Here is a 20,957-nt window from a genome sequence, read left to right as displayed (position 1 = left end):
ATGCTTTCCCTAAGCCAGTTGCTCTGTTTTGTATGGAGCTTACTCACTGCATAGCTGCTGAGAGTGATAGCACTGGTTTAAAATGTGTATTTCTTAGTGATAGTTTTGCTACCAATTCTGTTTGGACCAGGAATTCACTTGTAATGTGCCTGTTTTGAGGGCCATGTCTTCAATTTAAGTGCATAGTCAAGTCATATTTAGAGTTGTTAGGTCTACAAAGCATAGTGCTCTGAAAATTCAGGTGCCTCAGTATGAATTTCAGTGCAATGGTACAAACTGAGGAATTAGCTGCATTAGTCTGGTCTTGAATGTGACCTGAGATTAAATGCTAAATAAAACCTGGACTGTCAGATGCCACAGGCTACAGTAGAGCCGAAATGTCCTGTCCCTTGCAGAGACAGCAACAGTGCAATAGGTGGGTTTGGAAGACCATCTGTGAGTCCATTTGTGTGTACATTTGTGAACAGCAGATTATTTTGTGTTTCCTCTTGTTACTTGCAATGTAAAACCAGCTTAGAAGTATGTTCCACTGATGTTTATTTAGAAAAAATATGATTTTGGCCAATGATATCTCCTATTTCCCCTCACCATTGCTTCTGTGATTATCTTAACTGGAAGAATTCTCCATTGGCCTCTGTGCTGGTGGTGGCCTTTAGTATGGGAGCTTCTGCAGAGGATAAAACATGGTATGGTTCCTCCTGGAGGAAGAAGAGCTTCAAGCAGAAGGTATGAACAGTAATGGAGAAGAGCAGATGGGGTCTCCTGTTGGAGAAGGTGGTAGGTCAAACTTGGGAATAAGTTGGGCCTATTGCCAAAACAATTTGTCCTTGTTCTGCAAATCTTGGAAATTGCTGACCTCATTATCTAAGACACAAAGCGTCTCCTGGTGGTGTGCAGGGAAGTCCTAACACAACTATAATTATCCTAATGGCACTGCTGCCATGATGGTATATAAATTATAAACAGGAAGGACTGAAACCCTCTGACACAGATGAGATGCAAATGAAGGGCTGGTGCCTCTACTGTAGGAATTACCAATAAGAAGTGGAAACTGGCTGAGGAAATCCTTCAAGGTTCGTGTTCAGGAACTGCCTTCAAAATGTTTGCTCAGGAAAGAAAGCTGTGGAACAGTAGCAGGATGGGTGTTTCCTCCCCTTGTGGTTTTATGAACCTCAGGCCCTGGAACCAAGGCTCCTTCTGAGGAAACTTGTATGTGTTGTCTCATGCAAGGTATTACCTGGGAAGCTCTAGTGCTCCATATTTTTTGGAAGAGATGCACTGTATATCAGTGCCAAGGGGATTTCAGTATTAGTTTCTAACACTATTAGGTTAAAGAGCGAGTCTTCTTGAAATAATGGGAACAGCTTGTCTCTTCATCTGAAGCTTTTTTATGAAGCACACAGACCATCACTGCCTGTGGATTTAGGTCAACTACAGATTTCTAAAATATGTTTGATATATAAGGAAAATCTTGAATATGGAAGAAAAAGAGATTTTTAAAACAGAGGCCATCTATGAATACTTAGTTGGACGTACCCAATAGATGCATTTTTCCCAGTAATTCCTGGTGTTTGATTGAGCTACACATAGAGGAGAATCATCCAGTTTTGATTTAAATTTAGTTATCATGTGGGAGGGAAATGTGGTGTGGAGGCTGAGAAAAGTCAGGGGTCACCATGTGAAAGGAAGGTGTAGGAGGGAAGATACATAGTTTAGCTTTAACACAGGTTTCAAGATCAGAAATAGAATTTATTGACATTTATGGTACTGTGGCACAGTGAAAAGCCAAGAGAGAAGTGATTTATTAAAAGTGATAGAAGTTCCTAGATAAGGTGTAGACCTTGCTCTGAAAAAGATCTGTAGTCTAAATAGATTACATGAACACCAACACAAACACCAACACATATGAAAAAATAGAAGTAAAGGAACAGGAGTTTAACAATAATTAAACCTATGAAAAAGTGTGATACGTTTGGTTTTCATGGGGAGCAGAGAGGGGAAAATGGGTTGCTGTTTTGTGCCTATTCCTTTGTTGTTTGGTTGTGCTCCAATTCATAAAGCACTGGTGCACCTGAGGTGGCACTTCACCTGTGAATTATCCTATTAATATCAATTACACTGTTCCTGAGAGGAATGTGTGCAAGTGTCTGAGATGATCAAAGCTTTTGGCTTTTAAATGCATATGATTACTAAATGGATAGCAGAAAAGCTGGAATTGTCTAAGCACAAGACCTACTTGTGAATTACCAGTGGCTGCAGATCAGGAAGATGTCTCTTAATCTTTTTGGTACATCTTTTTTCCAACAGCAAAGACATGGCTTTGAACTTTCAGCATTTTACTATGGGTTGTTTTTTGACTGTCTGAATTTTGACTAGCTTCCCTCAGTAATCTGGAGTGGTGAGGGACAGGAGACAGTGCAAGGGATGGGGATTTTACCTGTGTTGAGCTCTACACAGGTGGCAATAAAAACCCCAAGATGCTCTGTTGTTAGTATGTTTTTCATTAAACCCTGTCCTGACACAGACAGACCACATAATGGTGATGACTACATATGTCAGAAGGAAGGAAGTGCAGCTCAAATGGTCATGACCAGAACTAGAATTAAGATATCAAATAGATATTCCTGTCACTAGAGGCTGAAATGGATTGGCATGCATTCACCTGTACAGTTCTTTCAAATGTTCAAACGGAAGGGGTTGTTAATAGCTGTTAAGATCTACTGCTATTTAGGAAAGCATCAAATTGCTTTACGGTATCTTTGTTTCTCGGTTTTGCAATGGAGACCATAGTATTTTCTGTTGGAGTTATTAATATAGACTTCCTAGTACATGAGTATATTGAATAAAAATTAAGCTGCCCTGCTCACTTCTTCTTACAGACTGTCCCTGGTGCCATGTGAAACCATTAATTAACTTTGACTCCCAGGTTATTCCCCCCAGAGCTGAAGGATGTTTTGCTTGGGACAAGTGAAGAGCATTTAGCTGCATCTGTAATAATGTAATGCAACCATTCATTTCATTTGATTCAGAGCCACATAAGGTTTAACAATGTTCTATGTGGAACAAGAAGCGTCTTAAAGTATTAATTCAGAGGGTGGGACACATTTCTGATCTGTGCCATGGCTACTGGACCTTTTGGTGCTTTCTGGACCTTGGATAAACTGATGCCTTTCATGATACAGACACTTGATGGGGAATATACTAAATTTCTCCGAACATTGAGAGTGTTAGTATAAAATGTTTGTGTTTATAAATTGAAGGTGTATTCTACAACAATATAATCATTATGTATTTTCTTTACAATATCAGTTTGTCTTCTGACTTGCAGCAGTTTCTGTGATCTCAGGTGAACTGGTTGTTGCTACTTTCATTTTACTCTACAAATTTCTCACTGACTTACCTAAGATGTACAAAGGATTTATGACAAAGTCAAAGAGCAGGGGCTACATTACCATTTTAAATCTTATTTCCTCTCTCCTCTTTTTACTGTAAGCAAGTCATTGCACAAGGCATTCCATGCTCCACATATCTGTCCATGTTGTCAGCTGTTTGTGTATCAAGTCTGAGGAGGAGGAGGAAAAAATATGCGGTGTGTTATCAACAGTCAGGTACTTCCCATTCCCAGTTTTAGCGTACGTGAGGAAGCGGTGTCTGATGAACAGAGCTGATCATATGTTTTCTGATGCAACACTTCTCCGTTTAAAAATGTTGATTGGATTCAGTATTGCTGGGTTGGCTGGTTCTCCAGCTTCATGGAAACCTGCTTGGAAAGCTGTCATGCTTTTGTACGCCTTGTTGACCCACCTGGCCTGTTCCTCTGGCTACCCATCATTCTGTGATGACAGGACACCGCTGGCTTCTCCCACTTACCAGGGGCTACCCCCTAGGCTGGTCAGCAGGTGAATGAGATGCCCATTAGATGTTCCTAGGCTGTTGGTCAATTCCTTTGCTTCCAGCTTCCTAGATCTCTTAGCTTTGAAGCTCCCAGCCTGCCCAGGTGGCTGCTGAGCCAAAACAGCTGTGTAGTCAGGGTCCTGGCATACCAGCTGAGGCATCAACCCAGAAATTTTTCAAAATTTTTCTTATATATGGGAGTGAAATCTTTTTAGGGAGTTGTGCCAACATGATTTCCTCTGTGGGATGAGCATTCCAGTTCCCAGCACTGGTGCAGGACATTTTGCCTTTTTGTGGTTCACAGTTTACTTGCTAGTACTTGGCTGACAAATGCATTCAGTATGTGTGTAACTACACAGTAGGGAAGACCAACAATTAGTGGATTTGAATCATACAAAGCAAGGGTCTCTGCCACTTTGCAATGTGTCTGTTGCATGGGGAGGGGTTGCAGAGTACAAATTGTGTGTGTTGCAGGGAAGGCACCAGTACTGGTTTGTGCTCTGCTGCATTGGCAGGCTGTGGGTGAGGCTTCCTTCCTGGACCTGTTTATGGAAGAGGTGACCATCTGAAATCTAGTCTTCCATCAGATCTCTGCCCTTGGGAGCTAGAGTCTCTGAGTGAATGCATCTCCCCCAGCCCAGACTCTCCCTGGTTCGGTCCAGGAGATCCAATTTTGGGCCTTTAGCACATAGGTCTGGAATCCTCTGGAAAATGAGGCAGTGTACGTAGCTTAATTTAATGTTCTGCTCTGAACAGATGCAGTGCCTTTCATGACCTACACAAAAATTTTCTCTTGTTGGCCATATCATGTGTTACCTGCCACAGAGACCATGAATGTGGGAGGCCTACAGTTAAAAACACCCTAGTTCCTTGAGATGCTGAAGGCTATACATTTCTCTTGGCTTTGGTATGATTTTCTATTCTAAGTTCTCAGGTTTCAAGAAGCACTTCATAAAAATCTTTGGAGCTTCAGAATTCCCAAGGCATTATATAAGTTAAGAGGTTAAAAAGGATCTGTGCCAGTAAAAAATATTTTTTCTGCTATAATGAAAGCATTTAAAATTGCAGTGTTATGCAAGTGTCATATTTTATGTGCTGCTGAAACAGAGGAATTAACCCTGACCTAATATGCGTGCACAGAGACATTCAGAGATAATATCAAGCTCCGTGGATGACTCTGCCTTGGCACAGGTTAGAGCAGCTTTCCTGAGACCAGCTGAGATGCTCACTGTGTTTCAAGTGCCAGGCTCCCCGCTCACGCTTGTTTGCCTTCTCCACTGGCTTAAGAGGAGCAGGTGACAAAGATGCTTTCATACCACTGGAATTAAGCTGAGAGTGCTTTCAGCAAGGCAAATTCCCAGTTGCTCTATTAGGAAAACTTTGACTTCTTTTTGTCACAGAAATGGTACAAGTTGAATAGAAGAAGAGACACACCTAAGTGAGACATATTTCTCATCAGAAATATTTTTTGTGGGGATAAGCATCAGTGCAGAAGGAGCTTTTGTATTAAAATCCTCTGTAGAACCCCTGAAGTTGTCTTCTGCTGTCAGAAGGTATAATCCACCACAAATGAGTCACAGGGCTCTTAATTGCTGTAAATAAGCTTGCAAGGCTCATAATAACTCTAATGACTAAGTCAAACTCTGGTTATTCTGTTTTAAATTGTTCATATAGCTTGGTTGAAGTCTAGAGTTTTTGTATTGGAAAAAAAAGAACAAAAGTGAAGGAAGGAAAAAATTCAGTTTTCAAATTTGACGATCTTTCAATAACCTTAGAAGAAGCCTCCAAAGGGGCGTGAAAAGCCCTGTGACTTTCTGATACTGGGGTCAGTGGACAGTAATGATCCACTTGCAGGAATGTGCAATTGAATTGTCTAATCTGTTTTCCACCTCTGATACTCATTTCCCTTTGAGTGCTGATGCTTTAGACAGGTCTTGCAGACAATGGTGTTCATCCATGGTCAGATTCCCACTACTGAGCTCAAGCTGAGGTAATGGCTACGTGCCACTACAGAAGGGCAGTCCTGGAAATTCCTCAGGAAAAGGAGAAGAGTAGTTTTCTATTGCTTCAGCCCCTCAAAGGAGCATAGCATTTTGCCAGAGGAGTTCCAGAGCCAATTCTGCAATGTAGGAGCAGGGCTTTCTAAATTTGGGAGTTGGACTGGAGCAAAAGCCTCCTGTTTTAGCAACAACTAGCTCTTAGACTTCCTGCTGCAACATGAAACTTTGCCATTAGTTATTTTTAAGACTTGAGCATTTTCAGATATTTACCAAGGACTCTGTGACAGTATTCACTTGTTCTTCATGATCAGTGTGCCTTCTATAAATTTGCAGGTATTTGCAGAGCTATTGGTGATATACTTGAATGTATTCAGTTCTCCCTGAATTGGCTGCTTCTATATTTTTTTTTTTGCCTTGTCTCTATGCTCAGTTCAGTGGTTTTCTTACATTTACACTTCAATAAAGTCATCCAGGTTACCTAAGCCAGGACATGGGTTGGCTGATGCTAGCTTTAGTTAAGAAGCCTACCCATTGGCAATGCTAACTTACAGAACAGCACAGTGAGGATGCCTGCTACTGTTTTAGTCTTGTCCTTTTTGGAGGGCTACTTAGACAATAAATTACTGGCAGGAGCACATTAATTCAACTCTTAATGACTTCCATATTATTTGAAATAAATTATTGTATATATTTTATTTATTTCTCAGCCAACATCTGATGGCTGTGCTCAGGTAAAGGTAGAACCTTGTAAAAACCCACATACAGGGTTGAAAGAGGATTGGACAGAAACAGAAAGGAAGTACTGCTGTATGTGTCATACAATCACTACAATCATACTTCATTTTTTAATTACTCTTGCCCAGTATAATAACTTTCAGTAGCAAACATGTCCTTAGAAGATCCTGCCCGAAAGTAGTCAAAAAGAATGAAAAACAATAACAGAAAACAAGAGTTACTCTCTTGATTCTAAAAACGTGTCCATTAAATAAATATGAGAGGTAGGTGGCAACTAAGAAAGAAACCTTTCTCTTGATAATTTGAAGCTGAATACCATAACCATAAGTCAAGTGTTCCTGTCAGCCAAGTGGTGAAGTGTAATACTTACCTAACTCTTCTGAGGTCTTTGCACAAGCAATTTTATACTGACATCAGTGTCAGGCTATTTGAATAAGATCTAAAGATAAAGATTTGAGAAACTGGCTTGAGTGGAATGACATTGAAATATCTTACTCAATTATTATTTCAATTAGATGCTCTGCAATCACTTGGTTTAAAATAAAAGAACAATTTCTAAACATAAACACAGTAGGTTTCAATGTGTGGCTTTACATTGACGTATCTTGGAAAGGTAACACTGCAGTCCTCAGATACCCCAGGTAAGTAATAAGCAGCTTACTCCCATCGTGAAGCTGCAAAGATCACTATCTTGCCATGTTTACAACCACACCTGCAAAGCACCTAAGGAAATTAGTAGCTCTCTTACTCTGGCCAGGAAAAAGAGCCAGTGATACTGGATTTACTGTATGCTGTCTTTGTTTAAGATTACAGTGGTTCAGGAGATAGGTAAGAGGATATCACACCTTTTACTTTTCTGAAACAGGTATAGATCATTATAGCCAGAAGGACAGTTCATTTACAAATGTTACCCCCTGATTGCTGCTCAGATAGACAATCTGGTATTTTGTTCTAATTAACATCAGGTACTGAAAATGGTTGTTTGAAAAGTATTCAAAGATCTAAAATAATTTCAGATTATCTGTGTTGTTTGCTCAGAATGAGGCAAGGGGGGAAAAATGAAAAATTAGAATGCTTTTATTTCAAAATTAAATATTACATGTCCTAAATATGGCATTTCTGAAGCTTGCTTTATAGCTTCTAGTTTCACATGGTAATTTTGAATTGAAAAATTGAGATAGATTTTAGTAAAGTGTTATTTTTTGTTGTTTGGCTTATTTTTTACAGTGGTTAAAGAAAATAAATATGGAAAAAATACTTTGGGGATGAGATAGGGAAAAAAACACTTTTTTTCTCAATTTCTGAGAATGTTTTGAAAAAATTTGGTTTGAATTTGACTATACACATTTATTTTTTTAGATAACTGTAATTTTTCTAACCTAGGCACTGAGCTGAACAAGGTACAAACTGACTTATGAGGCAAAAAGAGAGTGACTGTTATCTCCCATTGTCTCTGTCTGGCAAAACAATACATCTCCTCAAAGATGCACAGTCTTCCACCTCCACCTACTCAGTGGTGTGGCTGCATCTAGCTCTAGAAAGACCCATCACTTATCTCAGTTTAAAAGCTTTTGTGGAATGAACGAAAACCTTTAATCAAACAAAGTTATGGGAGGTTTATATTTGTATGAGGGTGTTTTGGTAGCTGCTATCCTTCCTCATGAAGCTCTTAGGACCAGGGGTGGAAGAACTGTGAAGCGAGTGCCTCGGTGAGGGCAGTTTTTGTACACCAAAGCTGAGTTGGAAATTTTGCAGTGCCATTGCTGGGGCAAATAATGATCTCCATGAGACATCTGAATTTTTTGTAGTTTCTGTCCCTGTTAGCTTTTTAGTTTATGCCATCTGTAGGATAGTCCAGTTCACAATCATTTGGAGTTGCTGCCACTCTGCTGCTTAGCTTTTGGCAGCTCAGTAGGTTAGTGAGCAGCCCATTGGGTAAATTACATGTAGCTGAACACTGTATTAATTGACTTTTAATTTCTTTCATGCTGAGCTTGCAGCATGGGCTTGCATTCCTTCCATTCTGATTCTGTTTCACATAGTCTCTTGTGTGCATTACCCACGTGCCAACAGGTAGTGTATGAACTAATTTAACCTCAGTGTAATTTGATGTGTCTTTTTATCCCTTCCCCCTCCCCTTACCACCCCCCCCACCCCCCGCTTATTCCAAGTACTTACAAAATATTAGTTTGGAAAAAAAGTAAGATTCAGTCACAAATGTGGAATGAGACTGGCCTAATTAACACATAAAATCTTTCTAGAAAACCTCTTCTCTTTGTCTCCTGGACAGTCTTTTACAATCTGATACTGCAGGTACAGTATCATATTTTCTACCTCTACTAGTATAAGCCTGGCATGACTATATCCTCCCTCTAAAAGCGGGAGGGGGAGGAGTTTCAGTATCCCCTTGAAGATATTGCCTGATTATGAGCTAGTTCACTGACATACTCTGCTCTGCCCTCTTTGGTTCAGGTTTAGCCTTTAGTTTTGTCGTTCCTTCCTTACGCAGTTGACTTTGTCTTGCTTTGCCTGTGCTGTACATTTTTCATGTCTTGTCATGTAGCCCATCTCCCTGATGTCCAGGAGGAAATGGAGGAAGTACTTGTCAGCGTGTCTTGTTGACAAGAAACACAAAATGTTTTATGTATTTTGGCCATGCTGATTTACTGGAAACATTAAGTTCTTGGAAGGGCTATTGGAAAAATTAGTTCCATAGCTCTCCGAAATAACTTTTGCACCTTGATTTGAAAGCATTCTGGGACCTTTTTTTCTTCTTTCCTGTTCCATTAAGACGTGGGTCTCCTTGCTGCAGCTGTTCTGTTTTTAATGCATTGCTCTGTTTCCAGGCAGACATACCACTCTTTGAGTGGAGTTTGTTGTTTTCTGGCTGGTTTTCCCCTTGCCTTCTCTTTAGGAGGTAAATTTGTTGATGTACACTCAGTTCACTATAGCAGCAGAATGTGTGATCAAAGCTGCAACAGCAATACAAAAGTGGAAAACCAACACTCTGAATAAGAGCTTTTTTTCCTTTATTCACTGCTTTTTTTCCTTATCTCTGGAAATGGGATGTTACAGACTCCTGTGTCCGTGGAAGCAAGAAGATGGATGTATGCATTGCAGTCTTAACTGGTCCTATAAAAATGCCCAAGTGAGGCTGTTAAAACAGTGTTATGGCAGGAGTCCTGCAGGCTTGCTCTGAACTCCAGATTGGTTTCTAATGAGTTTTGGTTGATTTTTCTGTGAGTTTTAACTGCCTTTTGATTTGCTGCAGACCTTTAAACAGCAGACCTTTGAGACAGATTTCTTTTTAGTATTTCAAAGATTTCAACCTGGCTAAGCACTCAGGGTCTCGCCCTGCAAGGGCCTGCATCTAGTCCTCACTAGTGGTGAGCATGGTGGCTGCCTTTCCAGCCACAGCAGAGTCTGTGAAATGTCAGTTTGAGTGGTTGGTTGTCACTTGCAGAAGCCCAGAAGCATCTGCCTAAAATTGATTTTAACTGGTGGCAGTTTTTTTGTGGAAAATATTTTAAAGTGGCTTAAAGATGATCCACAGTGTTCACCTGAGTTTCATGAAAAATCTAGATTTCAGGTAAACCTATTTTCCTAAACAACTATTGTGGTTATAATTAATTTTTTCTTCTCTTGTCAAAAGCCAAATTCATAAGTGTTACTTGATGAAAATTAACTCTTGACACTCTCTGTCTGTTTAAGGTGTCCACTGGCTGTTTTGTGAAGCTTGATCCTATCTGGTATTACTATGCCCCAGTGAGAACATACCTTACTGCAAACCTATGGTGGCCTCCAGGCCTTTTCCAAGTCTGGGTCTGCACAGCATGGAATTGCAAGTGTGGATTAAGGTACAGACAGAGCAGATTGCCTGGAGCAATGTCCTGACAGGCACCCTGTCAGCAGGTCAGAGTAGGTATGGGAGAAGTGGAGGAAGCCATGCCTCTGCCATCTTCAGGGGATGCCTTAGGACCCAGCACTGTCAACAGCAAGTTGATGGGAGAACAGAATGGGAAGCTGGGAGATGTCAAGTTTTTACATTCATATAAGAAGCAGGTAGAGGGGAAAAGTCCAGAAGGCATGCAGCTTTCCCTTTCTCTGCCAATATTTATCTCAATTTCAGCAGCATCTCTGTATTGGCCAGGTAATCAGCCAGTAGGTACTTTCAATTGAGGAGTCTTGATTTACTGATTGTCAGAAAGATTCCCAATGATATATTGGGAATATATTGGGTGTCTATTGTAGGAAAAGTTGAAAAGAGCACTTGGAAGTGGGTTGGTGTCCCATCAGAGAGTCTAATACGTGAGATTCAGCTCTCCTCTCCCTTTGGCTTTTTTTTTTTCCCCTGGAGTATTTTGTGGAAGAATTAAAAAGCTACTAAAAATTAATCTTCTGACTAGATACGTAGAAGAGCTGAGAGTGAAGGAAGACTTTCTGAACATGTCAGAATCAACCCAAAAACCTGGTGGGAGGATGTTGGGGCACAAGCACATTGTGAGAGATAATAAAAAAGTGTTAGTCTTTCTGCTCACCTCCGACATCGCAGATCTTTCCCTCTCAGATGTAGGCAGGCTCTCCACACAGAGGAGGCAGAGGGTGGAGCTCGGCGCCTGTATAAATTATATGTGTCCTTCAGGTTATTTCAGCAGAGCAGCAGCAGCACAACAAGCTGCTGGCGTGTTTGTCAGCTGACAGATCTGTTAACCAAATTGGGGTTTCGGTTGCTGCTGCCATCTTTCGTGCCATGGGGAGCCCACCAGCCAAGGTAAGAGAGTGGCAGCCCCGTGCTTTGCTCTGGCCTGGCACCTTGCTGTTGGGCCTCTCTGCCCCAGCTCTCCTGAGCAAACTCCCTCCTCGGTGCATCTGCTGGGATGCCGAGGCTGGTGCGGAGTGGCAGGGGCATCCTGAACTTTGCAGACTCACCGCTCTCCCCTTTCACCGTGCAGTAACTAATGTGTAAGCGAGCTTCAGTGAAAACACAGAGAAAATGGGGCCCTTTGCTTTTCTCCTGTGGTGTACATGCCGGAGTGAAGTCCGTGAAGGAAGAGGAGGCTGGTCTTGAAGAGTTTACCTCCCATAAAATGAAAGTGCTTTAGCCCTCCTGTGTGCTTTTCTCTGGATAGCACATGTTCATTGCTTGCCCCAGCTGAAAGAAACCAACAGCTTTATCTAGCAACAAAGCATAATCTATATTCCTTTAGCTGCAGGGGAGACATCTAATGAGCTGTTTGGCTCATTAGATTTAGCTATTTTTAACATAATATTTACGGTGTTTGCAATTCTAGTGGAAGTATTTCGTGTCTGGACTTGAGTTTTCTAATCGTAAGCTCCGTTCAGAGATTTTAACTGGTAGCTTTTAGTATAAATCAACAGAACTATTAGCTGAAAATTCTTTTCTCGTGTATATCTTAAAAAAAAAAAGGACGCGCTGTCTGAATGCAAGACATGAATTATTTACAGATAATAATTCTTTATGTATCGAACGCTGTGTCAAATTTTGCAGCAAATAAAAGAAAAAAGTTAAGGATTAAAAAAATATCAGTAGCTTGAACGGATAGCTCAAGGGATAGATTAAAAATATTCAAACATTCAGGCAAAGAAAATAAGTCGTAAATGTCATGTACTTTCCAGATAAAAGTTGTATCTAGTCCATCTACAGGTTAGATACACATGTATCTATCTGTTGTGGATATGAATATTATCTGTCAATATCGAAGATCAATGTTGTATCTAGTAAGACAGTTCTGGAGCTGGTAGATGGGTAGATAGCTCAGGTATAATTTTATCTAGAAAGTTTCAATGACAAAGTTCTTGCATTTCATCCCAATGCTGCAGCTGCTGTTCTGTGAATATGGACAGACTCCTGGTTAACAGGCACCGCTGCCAAAAGGTTTGAGTGGAAGCATAGTTTCAGGTCAGAAAGCATCCATTCCCAAGGAAAGAGATTAATTCAGTACTGCAGGTAGCTCTGCTCTTGTGTCAGGCAAGTGTGTGTTTCAGTATGTGTAAATTGGCAAATAGATATGGAAATAAGAACAGAGTGGTTTTGTGTTTTGTGGTTTTTTTCTTTTGTGTTAAAAACCCCACATGTTTAGAAATGTGTGATACTTTGAATTAGCTAGGAAGACCTCCTAATCTCTCAATTAGTTTTTTGCTCTTTAAGAAAGCTACCAAATTGACACAGAAGTGATTGTCAGTATTAATTTGCAACTTTTCATATTCATAACAAGGTCTTTTCTTCTGCTCAGACAAGAATAATCCCTCTTTAGAAGTTTTATTTTGTGGACTATGGAATAATTTTCATCTGGTAAAATACTCAGAAATTTTGTCAATACAAAGTCCTGAGGGACCCACTCATATGTGTAAAAGGGTGAGTAATAGATATGAGCAGGTGATACGTCCCAAATCCACAATGACTCTTGAAGTAATCCGTCAGTGATAACATGAAATTACAGTATATGTTTGTAAGACAAATTAGATTTCCTCACTAACTGTTCAACTTCCAATGATAAAATTTTTGACAATTGTGATTCCCAAGCAAAATGAGACTCTCATAGTTTTCTATATTTCTTCAGTCATTCACTTTTTCCACTAGAACTTTTCATCCCTTTAATTTTAATGAAAGTAGGCAGCAGATTGGAAGGACAAATTGCTAGCAGTGTTCTCACTGATGGAAGGGCTAATAAACTCAGCCCATACTAGATGTTAGAGGATCCATGTGGAAAAGAGTGCTTCAGAACCAGGCTTGTAATGAAGCTTTCTTATAGTTTATAAATTTATAGATTTAATCTCAATTTGGTAAATTTCCAAATTGTAGTTGGACCAAATTCTCAGTATCTAACATAAAATAATGGTAGGAATATGCCAAATGGCTATATTTGGCATGAGATCTTGTAGACAAGATACTGTACAGCTTCTAGTACACCACTGAAGAAAGAAATAATCCATCAAAGAAAGTAATTATTCATGTCTGAAAGATATTTATAAAGCTGAGTGATAAATCCTATAGCTATTTTCAAAATGTCAGAAGACAGCAAAATCCTCATGTAAAGCTTAATATAATTTGGCGTTATCCCATGGTGATACCTCTGCTCAGAGAACTGCTTAGGCTTGGTGCAGGGAGAGTGAAACACTGACGTTCCAATCAGCCTGCTAACATGTACAAACCAAGGACTTACTTGAAAAAAAAAAAGAAAAAGAGAGGAGGTAGTTATGGGATGAGGTTCACAGATTGCAGAAACTTCACTAGAATACTAACTTTCTGGTGAAGGTAGCCATGAGATCTTGTTCTAGGAGCAGTGTGGAGAGGCAATGACTGAAATCAAACATATGAGCTCTTGGTAGGTTTTTCTTCTTTTACTGCCATCCATAGACTGTCTTGGTGGGCTCCTCAATATTTATGAGCTTTAAGAAGATTTCATACACTCAAATTTGTCTTTTTAGAATGAAACCTAAAGAGACTAACTGCTGTAAACAAGAGAATTATGCTGCCAAAGCTGATCAACATTCCTATGGAAGGAAGTCAGTGAGCGTGTATTATTACAATCAGTGAGATGTTGGCAACAGATGTGAATTTTCAGTCTGTTAAGGTTTGATACAGATGTGGCAATTCTGATATGCTAGTTTTATCTCCTGATTACTGAGTCTTCTGTATTTTTAACAGAAATTACTCTCTCAAAGCTTGGTTTGAGAGCACAGAAATATAGTTTAATGCTAAATGCTATCAAGTGAAAAGATGTTTGTTGGTTTCTTCTTTTTTTTGCCAACTTTTAGCCTTCCCTTTGGTACTCTGGAGATGCCACTATTTATTGGCCTGGAGTATTATTGCTTAGGATGCAACAATACACAGGTAGCTGAATCCTGCACTCTGTTGTTGGCCTCAATGTCATACTACTAATTTTCCAGCAAAAATAGAATGATGCGCTTCTGGGAAAGCTGCCTTTGACTCTGGATATTTACAGAGGAGTTTTGTTACTCTCTGCATGGCTGTACAAGAAACCATAGCCACGTTTCTCCCAAGGAAGTGAACTAAAGCCAGCAAGACCAATACAGGTGCAAGTCTGTCAAGGCTTGTCTGGATATGGTGTCTCTGTTCATCAAGTTGCATTAATTGTGAAGTTACATGTTGCTTTTCATGTTATGAAAATAGCAAATGGTACCTCTAACTGTAATTATTTTTTGTAGAAAGGTATTCTGGAGTACCAGCACTTCTAGGCAAAGATGTTATTTTAGACCATCCAAACCAGATCCTAGGAGTCTGCTCTGGACTATTGAAGAAAATTAGCTCTGCCTTTATCTGATGAAAAAAGGAATTAGCCCCCTTCTGAATGGTTATCACAGGTTGGAGTAACTGCAGTCTTGGGAGAGGGATGGTTTCTGGCTTCCTTGTGGGATTTACACAGCCCTCAGGGTTTATTATGGCCACATTTTCCCACCTGAATCTGTTTGCCTTTTACCCTGTAACAACACCAGGACTAAGCTGCACCGAATCAGGAGCGAAAAGTCATCTTTGATGGTGTTTCCATCATTTGGCAAATGCTGAGATATTTAAGGAAAGTGATTGCTGTTGGAAGGGAAAGGGAGGAGGAGTGAGGCTCTCTGGATGTAGTGGCACAGGATGAAAACATGACGTTGATCCCATCTGAGAGTACTCTGAAGATGACCTGCTGATGCACCATTTTTATAAGCAATTAGGAAATTTTCATCACAAAAGGTTCAAAGCGAATATTTATGCCAACATCTGTTTCTTCAGTGAAGGCAGATTCTGAAAATGGTTTGGGCTTCTGTTGAGCAAGGGGGAAGTTGATTACAAAATGACAGAGAATTAACATATTAATTAAAACCAGTCACCTCTGTAATTGTCTACATAATCCAATAATTCATGTAAATGAAAACCACTAGGAATGCTGAATGAGTGTTCCAGCTTGTAGTTCTATATTAAATAACTATTTGCACGGGAAAATTAAAGTCAAATTCTTTCACTGGGCAACTGGAAAAATATGGAAGTGTCCTAACTGGAACTTGTAATGTCCACAATGCATTAAACTAAAAACGTTTTAAATTTATCAGTTTTAAATTTGGAGGAAGACATACTAGAAAGAGTTCTTGTCACACAAGAACAGATTTGTTTCGCGTTTTTATACAAGCCAAGCAACAGACTAATGGGATTTTACAGGTTTAATAAGGGTTTCTCTGCTCAGGGCAACTCTTAAATATTAATCTGAATTTAAAAAGTATGTAACCTTTTAAGTGACATAATAAAATTTAATATTAGGCCTATATTTGAACATGCTAGTTCACAGTTCAGATGATATCCATCTGATGTAACGTAATTTACTTCTAAACAAGCCTGAATGAAACTGAATGCAGGCTATTCTCATCTCTAATAGACATGTCCAATAGTCTCCACCTCATTTTAAAAGAATTTCAGATTAACTGGAGTGAGTGACTCCTTCTGTAGAGAGGTTCTTCCTGCCCCAACAGTTTGTATCTACAAAGTTAATAATTTACTTGTCAGGAAAATTAATCATGGTGCTAACATTCAAAAGAAAATTTTCAAATTATTTAGTGACAGTGTAATGAAATTTCCCATTTAGGCAAATAGAGACAATATTTCAGTTGGTAATTTAAGCTTTAAGTTTTAATTTCTTAGTGGTAGTGGGACTGTAATAACTGCATGTTATTATTACTTAGTATTGCTGACAAGCCATGCTAATATGGCATGCAAAAAAAAAAAACAACAACCCAACAGAAAATTAAAAGGAAATTTAAATATATCAATTTGAAAAAATAATTGAGTATTTTCCCTGCTTTTATTATTAATATTGTTACATTTACATATGTGTTCATTCATGCTTATCAGAACATCTTTTGAAAATGGCAAGTATTTTCTGAACAGCTTAGGCTGGAAAGCTTAACTGTTAAGAGTTAGGAACAAAGTAACTTGCAATAGTGTTAAAAATGATAGCTTGCCTGTGATAGAAATAAATCTCACGTCTGGAAGGGAAGTGCTTCCATTCCCATTAGGTATTTTCAGGATACATAATGATATGGAATTCTGTGATACCATGCCTGCAAAGCAGGGCAGTTTTTATTTTGTCTGAAGCATCTGTGATTTGTTCCTTTAAAGTCAGCAAGGCCCTTTGGTGAGCTTGCCCTCCTTGCAGGTGTCATGGAAATTTAGTCATAGTTCAGATACAAAGTCAGAAGTTTATAGAGCATTTTGGTAAGTACCGTGTCCTGGCCTAGTGTCAGCTGTGCCATGGCCTGGGCAGGCAGCTGCAGTTCCTAGTATCCCCTTCCAAATGCCCCATTCTGACCTACCGATGGCACAGGACCCTTGGGGTGTTGGCAGTACAACCATCACTGTGGCCATACATGCGTCAGGTAGCCTGAAAACAAGTGCCTCTGGGGTGGCTATGAAAGCTTTCCATACCATTGTCTGAGCCCGTGTTTTCTCTCTCTGTGTTCATTTTCAGGCTCCTTAGCAAACAGCGCAGTGTGACGTTGTGTTTTCATCTTAGCGTGGTGTACTTCCACTTGAGGGCCGTCACCTCACTTCAGACAAGGGGAGACTGTCCCCTGTACTGTTCAAAATACATCTTGTTTTTGTGTTCTGAGCTGATAAAATTATTGCATTTGTTTTCTCTGCAGATGAAGTTTTGCCCCATCCACATGCTTTCTGTAAGAATCATACAAGCTAAGAACATCAAGTCAAGAGACCTGTGTGAGTTGTGGTTTGATTGTGTTTTTAGTCACCTCCAGAATTTACACAGTGAGCAATATTCTTAAGTTCTGAAGGTATGCAAGCAATGTACATAAAGCACAGCAATAGAAATACTAATACCAGGGCTATAATTAGATCAAATGTCTGATGCATCATTAGATTGGAGTGGTGTTTCAGGGTACTGGTATAAACCAAGACACCCAGATTAATTTTCTGGGCCAAGAAGGGAAGGTAGACTTTGTTAGGACACCATAATCTCTGAATATGCTTGGGCAGGAATTTTGCCACGCAGGCTGTGAATTTAAGGACCTTTTATTGAAATGTACCAAATATACATAATAATAAAAGATAAATTAGAGAATTTTAAGCCTTCTAAAATACCTTATCTTTCAGGGTATTTGCTGTTCTTGGATGACCAGTCACAATAAATTATATTGATAGTTTTGGTTAAGGAGGACCTCTGCAGGTCCAGCCCTAAGCCCATGCTTAACATGCAGGCAAAACACTTTTCTGTGTACTTTTGTGTTCAAGTGTCTTTAACTCATTATCTCCCCTTCACAGCCTCCTATGTCTCCTTCTCCAGGTGTGCTGTGGACCAGCCATTCAGCTGCCATTTTTGCAGAGGTCTCCCATGAGTTCCTCAGTTAGGACAGAGACCTTGAGCTGCCTTTTTGTCAGTTTTGAAACTTCTGGTCTGTGTATTCCTCTAGTGAAAAAATGACTCATTCAGCAAAAAAATCCATCACTTTGCAATGATTTACTTGAATTACAGCTGACACCATCTGTGCCTTGCCATGCAGGGCCAAGCCTGCATGTGAGAGAGACCAGAGGGAGTGAATCCCCTGTTGGTTGAGTAACTGCCTGCCAAAGGCTTCCTGTGCTCCAGTGGCAAATGCCACATAGCACCATCCAGAGGTGGACACTAGAAAGGTGTTAGTGCGCAAAGGCCTGTATTTCTGAATTTCAATGATCTCTTCTATCTACTCTATTGAAGGGACAGTTCCACTTTCGTGCCAAAACCTTGCGGGGCAATGTTATTCACTGCTTGATACCAGTCTGAAGTATTTAGGCATCTCGGGCTGCAGTAGAAATCTTCCGTCAAGTCCTGACTCCAGCTCTGAAAGACATCACCTTGGAGATTTCCTTTCACACCGTTGTCAAGCTTCACAAAGTAAATGTGCTTCCCCACCCCGGCTCTCCCCAAAGGATGGCTGCTCGAGGCACTGACTGCACTAACCATAAGGAATAGATATAGGCTGGAAGTGAAATGAAGATTTCCAACTTGCCTTCCTGTTCTTGGGCCCACGCTGGCCTTGAGCTGCAACAGATCATCTGCCCTAGTGCCTAACACCTCTAGACAGCCATTATGTCCCCTCTGCATGTTTGTGGGCTAGATTGAGCAAGCCAGACTCTGATCTTTGCTGTAATATGCATTCTCCTGTAATCATCCTAACAGCCCTTTTTGGAGCCAGCTGTAGATTCAATTTAACTTTTTAACATCATTGACTGGAATTGTAAGGAATTCCCATTGGGCACAGTCCACTTTCAGTGGGCATAGTCCACTTTCCTCTTTCTCTTCACATGGGAAACATGGTGCTTAGTGTACTTTGTGTGTGCATGTGTACACTTGCAGTTTGTAGTTACTCAAGAATTAGATGGTTTTCCTTGGTTGTTTCCAAATGGTGATCTCTTTGCTAATTAAAAATAAAAGTAGAAATATTTATTAATCTCCAGGATTGTGGCCTAGCCCTACTGTTCCTCTATAACATTGGCATCAGGTTTTTAATTTTTCTCTGCTGCAGTGACTGCATCAGACTGCTATGTGCGCTTGTGGCTGCCATCTGCTTCACCTGGAAAGCTTCAGACCAAAACCATCAAGAATTCTGACAACCCTGTCTGGAATGAGACTTTCTACTTTAGGATCCAGAGAGAAGTTGAGGTAGCAAAAAAATAGTAATGTCACCATTTTGAATAGCGGTGAATCCTCAGTTGACACCATGTTGATCAGCTGTGCTAAATAACTTAAGAAAATGCTTGCTTAACAGGCTGGTTAGCACAGAACAGTAGACATAAGTAGTGTTTTTCTCAGCTATTTACAGACATTGGTGATATAAATGCCTGTATCTAAGCTAGTCCAGACTCCCTTTGTTGTCACCTGAGTGAAATAAGCACTGTTGTAGCATACTTCTGTGCTATTTTGGCATGGCTAGCTTCAAAAGAGCTTTCCCTCTACTGGTTCTAAGGGAAGAGTAGAGAAGTTGCTGTGGTATAGGCAATGAATTTAATCCTTCCCTAAATGATGGAATTTGGAGAACTTTGGGAATGAAGAAACTAAGTGTGTTCTTTGGGTGGGTTATCTGTGTGGTGCACTCTCTTGGGAGAGTGGGAACCCTCTTTTATAGGTAGTTGTTTTCTATTTCACAAGTTTCCCAAGACTGGATTTAATAGTGTTCTGCATTAGCAGACTCCTGAAGGAAAGGACATGCTTCTCTGTTCTTACTCTTCTGCTAGTGAAACAGCTGCAATAATCTATAACAATTTTTATTTGTTTCTGACCTAACAGAAGCTCAATAAGTGTTCTTATTTATTTTTTCTACTACCAGAATGTTTTAGAATTGGCAGTGTGTGATGAAGATCCACTCACCAAAGATGACATGCAGTTCACAGTTCTTTTTAATGTTGCTAGAATCAGACCTGGGGAGAAAATCCATGAGACATTTGCCTTGAAATCAGAGGTAAGGGCTGAAAACACAGGGAGAGATTGACAAGACCTCATTGTACACATTGTCTTCCATGTTAAGTAGGGTTTGGATCTTCATGAACAGGTAGCCTTATATATCATTATCAATACCTCATCAAAACAGATACAATTTTGCTGTATTTTTGTGACTTCATGAATCTCTTTTTACAAATTCAGAAAATGAAGCAGCTTTTCTCTCATGCTCTGTGAGCACAAAATATTTTAACAGGAAGCATCTGTAAATAATAGTTTTTATCTTTTATGTTCCAAATAAATACTTCCTTACCTTTCTGCTTTTGCCATGCTTAGGGGACATTTCCTCTTAAATGACAACTTATTTATTAAAAACCTGAGGACAATTCACTTATCACTTGAATGGAATGATTCTTTCATGCTTTTTTCGCTGTTGGTGTTCCTGCTGGGTTTCCTTCTAGGTGATTCAGATTTCTCTAGCCCATAGTAAAGGAACGTCTGTCCTGCTAACATCTTTGGTATTTTATTAAGGAGCCCATGAAAGAGAGTTGTCCAGTAAACAAAGCCAGGATAGGTCTGTGACAACTCCTGGGCTTGTCTGGGCTGTGGCTGAGGTGTTGGTACACACTCATTGCAGGAAGGAGACAGTCCATAGAAACAGCTACTTCCCACATGCTGAAAGCTCTTGACATGGATTTTCCTTGTGACCCTGCCAGCTGGTGCTGTGCACTTCTCAGCCAGTGGGTGAGTCACTGGGAAATACAATGATTCAATAACCACTTCAGTCACTTGCCTAATTCATCTCTTCTGGATTCAGTTCAAATGTGATTTAGATTATTTGTATGTGGAAATGTCTCTGGTCTTAGACACATTTGTTGCTGGG

At 40.0% G+C, this 20,957-nt stretch overlaps 1 protein-coding gene across 4 annotated transcripts in view; it reads left to right on the top strand.

Moving 5' to 3' along the window:
* Positions 1–20,957, top strand: part of LOC104698581 (cytosolic phospholipase A2 beta-like) — a 49,693-nt gene that overhangs the window by 7,129 nt on the left and 21,607 nt on the right. Inside the window, exons 1-5 of one of the 4 annotated variants that reach the window (XM_019280726.3) lie at positions 11,274–11,400; positions 17,289–17,361; positions 18,356–18,532; positions 19,164–19,300; positions 19,965–20,096. In XM_019280726.3, coding sequence (XP_019136271.3) covers positions 11,380–11,400; positions 17,289–17,361; positions 18,356–18,532; positions 19,164–19,300; positions 19,965–20,096 — 540 coding nt within the window. In that variant the 5' untranslated portion in view covers positions 11,274–11,379. Of the gene's footprint in view, positions 1–11,273; positions 11,401–17,288; positions 17,362–18,355; positions 18,533–19,163; positions 19,301–19,964; positions 20,097–20,728; positions 20,819–20,957 lie in introns of those variants that run through there. The other 3 variants (XM_039551913.1, XM_039551914.1, XM_039551915.1) reach the window with 3 other exon arrangements.

The sequence above is a fragment of the Corvus cornix genome, chromosome 5, assembly GCF_000738735.6.
Source record: "Corvus cornix cornix isolate S_Up_H32 chromosome 5, ASM73873v5, whole genome shotgun sequence".
Lineage (NCBI taxonomy): Eukaryota > Metazoa > Chordata > Aves > Passeriformes > Corvidae > Corvus > Corvus cornix.
The sequence above is the reverse complement of the archived record's forward strand: the minus strand, read 5'-3'. Positions and strand labels throughout refer to the sequence as shown.